Consider the following 13,134-nt stretch of genomic DNA (forward strand, 5'->3'; position numbering starts at 1 on the left):
ACAAAAAAAAAAAAAAAAAAAAGGGCGGGGGAAGAAAACAAGGTAGTAATAATTTAGGTAATGTGGAGAATTTTTTTGGTATATTGGAGTTCTTATGTGGACTAATCATTAAAAATAGGACACTACATATATGTGCATTAATGGTACTGTATCAGACTGAACCTGAGGTGTTCAATTTGTAGTAAAGCTCATCTTTTTTAAATTTTGTGAGACAGGGTCTCGCTATGTAGTTCAGCCTGGCCTTGAAATCACTATGCAGCCTAGGCTGGCTTTGAACTCACAGCAGTCCTCCTGACTCAGCCTCGCGAGTGCTGGGAATACAGGCATGTGCCACCATGCCTGGCTAAAAATATTATTCAGACATCAGATGAATAAAAGAGCAGAATATTAATCTTCCATACCAGAATCTGTCACCATAATGCCAGCTCTGAAAACTGAAAATTAAAATAAAAATTATTTCCTTCATATGTGCCATTTTACTAAAAAGGTTACTAAAATCCCATGCTATTAAAATGAATGTATTATTTATTCTCATATTATTTAAGAGAGTTAAAGATGCCTGTTACACACAACAGTAAAACAAAATGTCTAAGGCACTTAGAGTGAAAGAGAAATACCAGAAAAATTAAGTTTCTTTATGTAAACATAGAGAAATTTATAAATGAACTCAAAATTATTTTAAATTCATTCTCTAAAAACTGGCATGAGGTAATGCTGGCTATAAATATCAATCTCTTTTCTTATGTCCTTATACCTAACATCCCTCAAAAATTCCTAGAATTAACTGTTATATTTTATTTATTACTTTAACAATAAACTTACTATAATAATTAATATACAAACTAATATACACAATCATAAATACTCTGGGAAACATGAGAATGGTTGCTACTAATCTACAAGATTAAAAGTGAATAAACTGAGCATCGTGGCATAAGCGTGTAATCCCAGCACTCAGGAGGCTGAGGAAGGAGGACTGCAGTGAGTTTGAGGCCAACCTGGGCTATACAGTTCAGGGCTAGCGTGAACTACAAAGCAAGACCCTCTCTCTCAAAAAAAAAAGTGAATACAAAAACACAAAGAACAGGATTTAGCATTTGTCTGAAGGAAGACAGCCTATATGACAATAAGCATAACTTTGTTGGCTAAGGGCAGACAAGCAGTTATAGAAAGTAAAATCCTGAGCAATTGGCTTTTATTTTCCAAAGACCCATTATGAATTGGTAGTAATATCACACCAATGAAGCTAAAAAGGCCCTCTGGATAATATTGCAATTTAGACAGTGTTGCACTGGTCCACTGAAATTATAGCTATGATTTTTATTATGTCATAACTGGATCAAAATAGCACTTTTAACATGTTTCAGTCTCACTTATCAATTAAAATCACCCGACATAACAATTAAAACAGATATAGACACAGCACATATGACTGAAAGAAGAAAAACCCAACCTTAACATATATAGGAACTGTTTCAAAATGCTATGAATAAAAAAGAAAAAAAATGGAAAAACAAATACAAAAAAATACTACAAACTAAGATGAGAGATATGAGTAGCAAGAAAGAGCCCTGGCCCACCCAAAGGATGAGTTGTTGACTAGAATGCTTATAAAATTCTACACACTATCTACTGTTTCTTCAGTGTTACCTCTTAATACTCCTCTACTTATTGGCTTTCTTTTGATGACCTGAACAAATCTGCACCTGTGAATGTCACTGCCACAAATCTTTCCCTTTCCACTCTATACAGAGTAATCCCCTAATCTATCATAGCTCTTAACTTCTATTACTTTATTTGTTTAAGGGTGTTCCCCCCACCACACACACACTAGAAAGTGAGCTCCATTAAAAACAGAGGTCTTGACTTATTCAATGCTCAACAGATTCTCAGTGTATGGAAGAGTATACTGAATGGGGGACAAAGAAGGAAAAGCCATAAAGTTCTTTCCTTTCTATATCTACTTCCACATAAGCAAAGGACCACAGAATATCTGCCCCCAAGTAAGAGTAGAAAGAGGAAAGGGTTTGTGGTCAAGAGAAAGGTTGCCATAGGGAGGAAATAACATCCAGGAGAAAGATGAAGCCCTCCTGCTTTTAAAAATGAGCTACTAGGCCACACTACAGGCAGCATTAGACATGTTACAATATACAATGTCAGAGTCTGTCCTATGCCTTTCCTACAATTACTGGAGTAAGCCTATAGTAATTATATATAGCATTTATAGGCAAATAAGCAAGGTATCTTTTTTGTCTTTTGCTTTGTTGTTGTTGGGTTTTTTGGTACCAGGGATTGAACTCGGGTCCTTGCGCTTGTGAGGCAGGCAGGCAGTGGCATCACTGAGCTAAATCCCTGGCCCACTTTTTTGTCTTTTGAGACAGGGTCTCACTATGTGGTTCAGGCTGGCCTTGGACTATGTAGCCCAGCCTGGCCTCAGTCTCATGGTGCTCCTCCTTCTCCTGCCTCCTGAGTGCTAAGCTTATAGGAATGTACCACCACACCTGGCTAAGCAAGGAATCTTATGGGGATAAAGAAAAGATGAATACACAACTAAGAAGAACTAAGCACTTATGGGAAATCAGTACATTAAGAAAACATTGAACTCAAAACAGAGGAATAGTTACGGAAATAGCATTAATAACACAAAATAAGACCTTAATGTCTTCAGAAGGATGTATGCATATACAGTCATGCATTGTATAACATTTTGGTCAACAACAGATTCTGTATATAACAGTAACCCTATAAAGTTATAATAGAACTGGAAAATTCCTGATGCTTAGTATTTTACTGTACGTTTTCTATGTTTAGACACACATATTTATAATTCTGCTACAGTTGCCTAGAGTATTCAATATACTACCATGACATACAGGTTTGCAGCATAAGAGTAATGGGCTATACAATATAGCCTAGATATATAATAAGCTATATATCTAGATTTAAGTAGATTCTGTGATTGCAAGTAAACAGCCTAACAACACATTTATCAGAATGTTTCTGTTAATTAAAATGTGGTAGTACTAGATCCTTAAGAAAATGAATGAACCACAGTTATTATAAATGAAAAGATATAATCTTTGTTGCAAAAATAGCTGAATAGGATGGGTGTGGTAGTGCACGCCTATAATCCCAGTATTCAGGGAGGCTGAGGCAGGAAGATTGCTGTGAGTTCCAGACCAGTGTGGGATACATAGTGAGTTCCAGGTCAGTCTCAAATACATTGTGAGACCCTGTCTCAAAAAAAAAAAAAAAAAAAAAAAAAAAAACACAAAAAATAAAAAAAAAACAAAACAAAACAACAACAAAAACATATGGTCCCAAATAAAAAAAAAAAAAAAAAAAAAAAAAAAAAAACACCAAAAAACAAAAAAAGCTGAATAGGAGATTCCAAACAGCTTAAAAATTGAGAAATTCACATAGTACAAAATAAAAGGATGGGGGCCAGGGATTTAGCTCAGTGGTTCCAGTGCCTGCTTTGCAAGCACAGGGACTTGAGTTCGATTCCTGGTGTCAAAAATAAATGCATAAATAAATAAATGGACAAAGTAATGAAGAGCAAGAAGTTAATAGATTAAAAGAAAAACAGGAAATAAAGAAATAAATCTCTATCCACAGATGACAAAATCTTATACTGTATACAGAAAATTCAAAAGAGTCCACCAAAAGCTTTTTATTTAAAAAAAATTTTTGAGACAGGGTCTCATTGTGTAGTACAGGCTGGTCTTGAACTCACTATGTAACACAGGCTGGCCTTGAACTGTGCCAATCCTCCTGCCTGTGCCTCCTGAGTGCTGGGATTACAAGTATGCATCTCCATGTCCTGCTCTACCACCAAAAACAACACCAATGATAAAAATCACTTTTATTTCCATGCATTAGCAATAAGGAATCCAAAAGGGAATTTGCTGTGGTCTGAATGCCCCTATCAAAACTCATATTGAAGCTAGACTCAGTAGCACAGTTTTGCAATCCCAGGTACTCAAGAGGCAGACATGGAATGATCAAGAGTTTGAACTTGGGTAACCAAGCAAGATTCAAGAGAGACAGAGACAGAGAGACAGACAGAGAGACAGATAGAAACAGAGACAGACAGACCAATCTAAAATTTTGTACAAAGTCATGGTATTATAGATTATTTTTACCCTTTTTTCAAATAAATTAACCTTCCAGCATGATTAACTTAATACTATAAAATTTATTTTTTGAGACAGGGTCTCACTATGTAGTTGAGACTGACCTGGAACTCACTATGTAGCCCAGGCTGGTCTCAAACTCACAGGGATCCTCCTGCCTCAGCCCCCCACCCAAGTGCTGGAATTACAGGTGTGCACCACCACACCTGGCTAATACTATCAAATTTTTGAAGAGGACAATGATAAGACTTTCCTGTTAAACAGAAATAGGAAAGTTTTTCCTATCCACTATCAGTTTCTGTTCTGCCATTAATACACAGACATTGCTTCAAGTCCTTAGCTAATTTACCAAAGGGCTCTCTTACTCATGATAAACCTGCCATCTGCACTGAGAAATTCTGAATACTTATACCCTAAGCTATGGCCTTTTAGGTACCCATTATCTCAGAATTCTAAAACATAGATAATTTCATTTCACAGGACCAAAAGAGAAGGAGTTTCTTTAAAAAGCAAATAAGGAATTAGGATGAATAATACTTACATGTAAACATAATTCGCTGGGTACAGAAGTTATCACATTCAGGTCCCTTTTGAACACTGATATGTTAGCAGGCTGACTCGCAGCCACATTGGACAGAATGTTAGAGCCTGCCTGTTGGAAATTAGGAGATTGTACAGGACTATCTTGGATTCCACAGTGACTGACGCCTATGACTTCAGGCATTGTACAGGAAAGTGTGTCTTCAGCAGAAGAAGAAAATGGAGAGTCTATGCTTTGGGTATCCTTCTGACTCTCAGAATAGATGCTAGAGGTGTTGTGCTCCTGATAGAGCAAGTTTCTTAATTTTTCATCCAGAGTTTTAATTCGGTTGTCTGCAAATTCCATCTTTGGAGGTCTTTCCCCATCTGATTCCAAGACAGTAATAGGCAGAAGGGTAGTTGCTTCAAGGCCAGGGGTCTGAGTGAGAATGACTGCCTTGGGAGAACTTGCTTCAATATTCACTGTTGTTTCTCCTTCTTGGGAAATAAACTCTGCACCAGTAGTTGGCTGCTGTACTGATAAGGATTGAGGTGGTTGATCAGACACAAATGCTGAAGTCGTAACAGAGTTACCAGTTATCCGAGCTGATTCACCAGGATGGGCCATGAGCACATTAGCCTGACTGGCAGCTTGATGACATGGATGCACAGGTATGAACATACCTGTTTGGCTGGTGAGTCCCTCACATTTGACTGGAACTGCACAATCCGACAGAGCAGAGTAAGTAGAACTACTAGTACCTGGTGCCATTATCTGCCTGTCATCTTCCACTGGATAAAGTATAGGTGGCTGCTCAGTTTCTATACTAGCACATTCAGAAATCTTACCATCAACTATATCCTTATGTGCTGATTTGGAGGTGCAAAGTGCATGCTGGCATGGATTATTTTCTATAGTGAGCAGTGTGTCCTGTGATATTTCCTTATTACTTGTGTTTCTTGAGCCTGGAACAATAACAAAGGAACATGTAAGTATGTACTAATCAGTAAAAAGCATGGAATAGTACCAAACTCAAAAGGAACATGAAAAGTAAGAGACAAATGAGAATGTGTGTAAGAGTACTCTTGTAAATCAGACTCAAAATATCACAGAATTCAACTGGTCAAGGAAAAACATATTTTTCTTTTTTCATAAATACTAAAAATAGCTTAAATTATATACTAACATAAATGCTTTCAAAAATGCTAATGAAAATTATCCTAAGTACAATATACCCATGAAAACAAGAGAAAGATACGGTATATATCTTTTAAGGCTGGAAAAAGCTAGCAGAAAACTAAAGCTTACAAGGAAATGAATGTAGCCCAGGAACTGTAGCCATCAAAGGCTGAAGAGAAGGAGGAGACTGAGCCTCACGGTTTCTTATGGTTTGATTGATACAAAATCGCCATCGACCAACTGGGGATGACTGAGGAGCAGAGTCATCTGTAGAAAGAATTAGCAAAAAATCAATAGGCTAAGCAACTGTCAATTTATTTACCTTATTGATTAAAGAAACCAGGTTAGAAAACCAATTTGTTAGGTATCTCTGTTTCCAACAGTATTAGGATAATTTTAAGACCAGATCTCCCAACCCTGACAAATAATCTAATGCACTAAGCACAGAGTATCTATAAATAGTAATTAGAAGCAAGTTACTCTAGGGGTTTTTTTGGGAAAAAAATGACAGGCATTTTTCCATCAAAATCTACATCTCTTGAGGCAAGAGGACCATGAGTTTGAGCCCAGTTGGAACAGCAACTTAGTGAGACACTGTCTCCAAATTTTAAAAAGACGGGATGGGTTAAGTCCCCAGGACAACAAAACAAAAACAAAAACACCCTATCTCCTGTTTTGTATCCTATTTGTAGTGGTACTTAAATTAATCTATAAAAGTATTGAAATTTACAAAACTATACATTAGAAGTCAATTTTACTGTATGACAATATAAAAAACAAAGTGAAACAAGCTGGGTGTGGTGGCGTAAGCCTGTAATCCCAGTACTCGGGAGGCTGAGGTAGGAGGATCACTGTGAGTTCAGGGCCAGCCTGAATTACAGAGCAAGACCCTGCCTAAAAAAAAAAACAAAAACAAACAAAAGAAAACAAACTGAAACAAATCCCTAAATTTTAATTCCCACTCTGTAAACTTAATCAAGTAAATTTCTTTTAAACTTTATCCTTCTTTGTCAGTTAGAAACCTGCTCAGATCTCTGCTAACCAGAAAAATAAGGCATAGGACCCTGGCTTACTAACATATTCAAACTAAATTTTGGACACCTGGCTCCATTACTCTCACACCACCTTTTGCTTCCTTATACTGTTAAAAGTCCTTTAGAGGTTTGCACATGTCTATAGCTCTTCTCCCCCTCCCAGATACTCTTTATGTACCCATGAGCAAAGCTGAGAATAGAGAAATGAAGTTACTTAAAAAGAAAACACAAGAACCCCAGTTTTAATACCTAGATGTACATGTAATAACTGACTTACAAAAAAGTTATTAGTGATCACAGCCAGTAGAAACATCACTGGTGGAATAAAATCAAAATATGAATGACTACTAAAACACAGGCAAACTTAGAATATGATAATTTTAGTTAAGAAATTTTCTATCCATCTTATATCAGAAAAAACAACTTACCAGTTGTTTCAAACAGGCCATTAAAGGTCATCAGTACTGTGACTGCTTTTCTTGTAACATGCCATGCAACAACCCAGAAATAAGTTAATCAGATAAAGAACCAACACTTGAAGGAAATCTGAAGAATTGATTCTTATGTCTGAGCTATACAATCCTTTCAAAGTGTGGAAAAATAACAACTTATCAAATTTCTTTATTGGCTAATATGTTTTGCAATGAAGGTATGTAAACTAAAATTCCAAATGTCTTGCTTCAAAAGCCAAATTGTAAATTTTATTAAACATACTTACTGCTGGTTTGAGTGGATGCAGAATTTATCTGTACTTGTTCAGACGATCCTGTCTGAATTAAAAATGAATAGATAAATAATGAAGTTCCTAATACATATCAAAAAAGACCTACTTGCTAAACAATTTCTCTTACTTGGTTACTGTTGGATTCCAAGGCAACAGAATCAACTCCCACAGATTTTTCTGCAGCAGAATTGACGTGAAGAATCTCCTGAGCTTGACCTACAATAGCCTTCAATTCTTCTACAAATTTTTCCTTTTCATTTTCCAGCACAAAGTTATCTTCAACCTGGCCCAAAATAAAAGTCAGTCTATTCATGAGAGTGAATTTAGTTTCTTCAAAATTATACTGTATTGCTGATTACCATAAAGAAAAAATGAGTTATCTAAATCCAAGTGCCATAAGATTAACAACGAAAAGCCACTTAATATGCTGAATTAGTTTTTTGGGTTTTTTTTAAAGTGGAGAGTGAACCCAGCACCTTGTGATTGCAACAGGTATGATGCCACTGAGCTACATTCCCGGCCCTATGCTGAATTAGTCTGAAATTACTGATATTTGTTACAACCTACAAGGAGCCAGTTATTTTTCAAAATATGGAGTTCTATAAATTAGTTGTTATTTAAACAATGTAACTGAGGGCACTGTATAAAACTAGGATGTCCAAACCTAAAGAATTTTCTATTTTTTTTCTCCCCAGTGCTAGGGATCAAACTTAAGACCTTGCACTTGGAAGGCAAGAATGGTGCCACTGATCTAAATCCCCAGCCCTCAAACTTAAAAAATTTTAATCCACAAATTACAAAATGAATCATCTTCAAGGATGACAAATAAGCTGGGCCTGGTGGCACTTCCTGTCCTTCCAGCACTCTGGAAGGCTGAGGCAGGAGCACCTCAGTTTAAGCTCAGCTTTGGTAACTTAGCAATTTAGTAAGACTCTGTAAGCATGGTAGTGAGGGGGTGTGTAGCTCAGTGTGAAGGCCCGGGGTTCAATCCCTAGTGCTGCAAAAAAACAAAGATGACAAACAATGGTACAAAGACCTTTAATTAGGCTTAATATGCATGGGATATAGGAAAGAAGAGACATTTCAGAAAATATTATGTTAGGGATAGAACTGATAAAATTATTGTTTATTTCTACTTAGCCAGCAATGCAGAAACAAAAACAGTTTGCACTCTTCATGTGATCCTAGATACATCCCTATTAAAAAAGAAGAAAAATGCTAACTTAAGCCTAAGCATACCAAGAAAATTTAAAAAACTAAATGAAGTGAGAACATAACTTGAGCACTTATGTGAATGATGTTAAATCACTAGCTAACACAGTAGAATTACCCGGGTAGACAAACTATTGATGCATAGGCTTCACCCTAAAAGATCCTGATTAGTCAGGGATTTGTGCATAAAATTATGGTTAAAAAGCTCATCAATGATTTTAACAGACAGATTTTAAAAAGAAGACACTCATATTTCTGGATAAATATCCTGAAGCCAGAGGCAACAAAGTAGCTTATTCCTAATCATAACCAAATTGGCTCTACAGAGATTTTAAAAACTAACCATGCCCTTTAAAAAGAAATGGCTCTGAATAAATGAAGGGGAAATTGAAGAGAATAAAAGAGACAGAGAATGCTGAAGGGAAAATAATTTGATTTTACTATATTTACCATATAGTCTGAAATATCCTCTGGTGCATCACCATCAACGTCAAACTTGAAGGTAACCATCTTGTTGTTGTGAGTCTCCAGCTGACACTCTACCATGTTGTCTCCAGAAGTTGAAACCTAAGCACATATATTTCATCTGTTTAAGAATCACTGTATTCTCTTTATAAATTATGTAAGGACTATCTAGATTATTTAACACAAAATATTTGAGACAAGATCTTGCTATGTAGTTCAGCCTGGCCTTTGAACTCATGGTGACTCTTCTAACTCAGCCTACCATGTGCTTGGATTACAATTATAAGCTACCATACCCAGCAATGTTTCAGATTCTAGCAAGATTATGTTTTCCCTTGGTGAAATATCACCTAAACAGCCATTCTATAATAAATATAATGGAAAAATTACTCAGTGACAAGATCTTGCTATGTAGTTCAGCCTGGCCTTTGAACTCATGGTGACTCTTCTAACTCAGCCTACCATGTGCTTGGATTACAATTATAAGCTACCATACCCAGCAATGTTTCAGATTCTAGCAAGATTATGTTTTCCCTTGGTGAAATATCACCTAAACAGCCATTCTATAATAAATATAATGGAAAAATTACTCAGTAAAAACATGTCAAAAATTTGACTCCATGGAAAATAGAACAAAACTTGTATAATAAAGAAAAAAATTTACAATAATCACTATAGCAATATGCAACACAGAAATTAACTTCAGTGATTCATTTATAAAAGTCTCATATTCTAGCAACAAGTATTTGGAAACTTATGAAAGCTTCACGCTTTTTGTTGCCAGAGATGGAACCCAGGTTCTTATGCATGCTAAGCACATGCCGTCCATTGAGCTACACCTTCAGCCTCCAAATTTTCATACTCTTTTTTTTTCCCTTTGGTACTAGGGATTGAACTCATGACCTTGCGCTTGCCAGGCAGGCATGGCACCACTGAGGTAAATCCCCAGCTCTTTCATATTCTTTAATCCACTAATTTTACTTCTAGGAATGTATCATAAGGAAATAATAAGGGATAGATACAAATAACTTACGATCTAGGCTGCTTGGTGCAGAAAGAGAAAGAGACAGAAAAACATACAGATAGAAAATGGAAGACGTCAGGAAGTTAGGAAATTAAGACTGGCAGAAAGAGACAGACAAAAAGGATGAACAACAGAAGGAATAAGAGCCAGGGATTTAGCTCAATGGTACCATGCCTTCCTGGCAAGCGCAAGTTCCTGAGTTCGCTTCCTAGTATGGGCAAAAAATACAACAGAAGGAATGACTAAATTTTATCTTCATACAAATGACTATCTAATGCAATCATTTAAAAATAATGTTATTTAAAAATAACCCGATACGGGAAAATAAACATGATATATTAAGTTTTTTAAAAAACAGGATTTAAATTACATATAGGTTTAAATAGCCACCTGAAATGTATATCATATTGATTAGAGATTTGGACTTTAACATCTATCTGATCTAGGTTCAGATCTCACTCGATCACTTGGTAATTGAATGATCTTAAGCAAATTGCTTTATTTCATTGATATGTAGCATCTTCAATTGTAGAGATGAATATATTAGTACCTATCATACAGAACTTTGGAAGGATTACATGATAAATTGGATGTGTGATAAAATGTCATTTAGGGTGCCTACCACAGAAGAATTAAACACACTTTTTCTACTAGACTATTACAATCTTAATAATGTAAGACACTACACATACATACAGGAAAAAATGAAAACAAACTAAAATGTAAGCAGGAGCTAGCTCTGAGTGGTGATTATAAGCAATTATAATTTTCCTTCTCATATTTATCCTATACTCTCCAAATTAAACAATTAACATATAATACTCTTATCAGAAATATTTTAATGGAGGAAAAGTTAGTTTACAGAGAGAGTTCCACAATTCTACATCTCTTTCTATGGTATTGATTTTCCCTGGCACTTCAAGACTTCTACATGCACTCATAACCAAACCATACCTACACACTGACCTGAAGAACAGTAAGCTGAAATTTAGTCCCCTTCTCTGGTCGGGGACAGGAAGCTTTTCTCTGTTTGATCCGATCCTGTTTACCATTTCCACTTGGATTATCAGGGTTATAGGTGTTTTCTTTCACTGCCACATCTTGATTCAAGCTAGTAATTAAAAAAAAAGCAACATTCCAATCCTGATAGTAAAAATTTAAGAAAAACTTCTAATTATATAATTATAAATGATAAGTTTATGGAAAAACTAATAAACACTAAAATATATTTTTAAAGTTTTAATTACACAACTCTGTGAATATACTAAATGCTATTGAATCATATACCTAAAATGGGTAAATTATATAGCATAAAAATTATATTTCAATAAAACTATTTTTTTTTCAGTACTGGGGATCAAACCCCAGATGTACACTGAGCTATAACCCAACCATTTTATTTTAAGACAGGGTATGGCTAAGTTCCCCAGGCTGGGCTTGAACTTGGGATCTGCATGACTGAGCCTTCCAGAGTGTCTGGGATGATAGGTGTACTAGTTTTGGCAATGGCATATGCTGTCATCCCAGCACTCCAGGATGCCAAACCAGAAGGAATCACAAGTTTAGGCCTGTCTAGGCAACTTAGCAAGACCCACCTTGCCTTAAAATAAAAAGGAAAAGTTAGGGTATAGCTCAGTGTGAAGGACCTAGGTTTAATACCCAGTAACTGCCCTTCATAAGACATTTTTTTAAATAGATATTTTTTAAAATTAACTTTTAGTTAAGCCCTTCTAAAAACTATTCATAAAGCAAGTGTATAAAAATACAGAAAAAGAGATGAAAAATACTCCTAAATTATTTTAACATAAATACAACTGGTGGACGAAGATGCAGTAATACTTCTCCCTAGGGGCTGGGGGTATAGCTCAGTGGTAGAGTGCTCACCTAGCAAGCATGAGGTTCTGGTTTCTATCCCCAACACTGCAAAAAAATTTTTTTTTCAGAAAGTAAGACTGCTCCTAGAGGTTTTAAATACACAGAGAAATGGCAGTAACAACATTCTTAGAGGAAGAAAGAGACATAATTTTAGCCAATGGGGCTATATTATGTATATTCCAAAGTAACATTAAAAAACACTTTATCAGGGTTTGGGTCGCAATGGCAAAAATAGCTTTCCCTGGTTTTCACTAAGTACATCTATAACAGAAATCTGAAAATACATAATACAGTAGACAATCACATAAGAGTACTGAAAATGAAAAGCCAGAAAGCACACTGTCTATGGATCCCCAGGACTTGAAAACATATAGCAGCTCGGCATATCCTGATTGATACCTATCCTGTGACAGAAGGTAGTCAAGGCTCACAATCCTCTGACTCCCAGTCAAGGTGCAAGCAGCCCAAATACATTGTCTCCTGACTCTCACCCCAACAGCAGAAGATGGCTTAAACAGGACTCTTTGCCAGTAGAATGTGGCCTAGATTGCAGGCCCAGAGAACTGTCTAACCTTTGGTCTCATGATGAGGGCTAGTGGTGTCAGACGAATAAAACAGACCAGAATAGAATTAGTATTCTGAAAACTAAATTGACATTAAAACCACATTCCATAAAAAAGGCCAGGACCTGTGCACCTCAACAGAGTGAAGACATGCTAAAATGAAGATTTAAGTAGGATCCAAAGTCATATAATATCTAAAGTGCCATGATATAAATGAAAATAAATTCTTCTGATACCAAAAATTGGGAAAATTATAACTTAAATGCAAAATATCACTTGATAGGTATTAACACTAAGATGACTCAGATATTATCTGAAAGGATATTAAAGCAGCCATTATCAAATTGATTAAAGGCCTGAGGGTGTAGAGTCCTTCTCATGTGTGCCTAAAGCCTTGGGTTC

The 13,134-nt window shown here is 36.0% G+C and overlaps 1 protein-coding gene across 7 annotated transcripts in view; it reads right to left on the bottom strand.

The window, feature by feature from the left end:
* The window catches only part of Wnk3 (WNK lysine deficient protein kinase 3), a 210,387-nt gene that overhangs the window by 43,389 nt on the left and 153,864 nt on the right, over positions 1-13,134 (bottom strand). For all 7 annotated transcript variants that reach the window (XM_033760394.1, XM_010610742.2, XM_010610741.2 and 4 more), the window contains 6 exons: positions 11,261-11,405; positions 9,256-9,372; positions 7,721-7,876; positions 7,588-7,639; positions 5,965-6,102; positions 4,678-5,621 (listed from right to left, as the gene is read on the bottom strand). In XM_033760394.1, the coding sequence (XP_033616285.1) occupies positions 4,678-5,621; positions 5,965-6,102; positions 7,588-7,639; positions 7,721-7,876; positions 9,256-9,372; positions 11,261-11,405 (1,552 nt within the window). The remainder of the gene's footprint in view (positions 1-4,677; positions 5,622-5,964; positions 6,103-7,587; positions 7,640-7,720; positions 7,877-9,255; positions 9,373-11,260; positions 11,406-13,134) is intronic.

This window comes from Fukomys damarensis, unplaced genomic scaffold (assembly GCF_012274545.1).
Source record: "Fukomys damarensis isolate Sample0158 unplaced genomic scaffold, DMR_v1.0_HiC HiC_scaffold_39, whole genome shotgun sequence".
NCBI classification, from domain to species: Eukaryota; Metazoa; Chordata; class Mammalia; order Rodentia; family Bathyergidae; genus Fukomys; species Fukomys damarensis.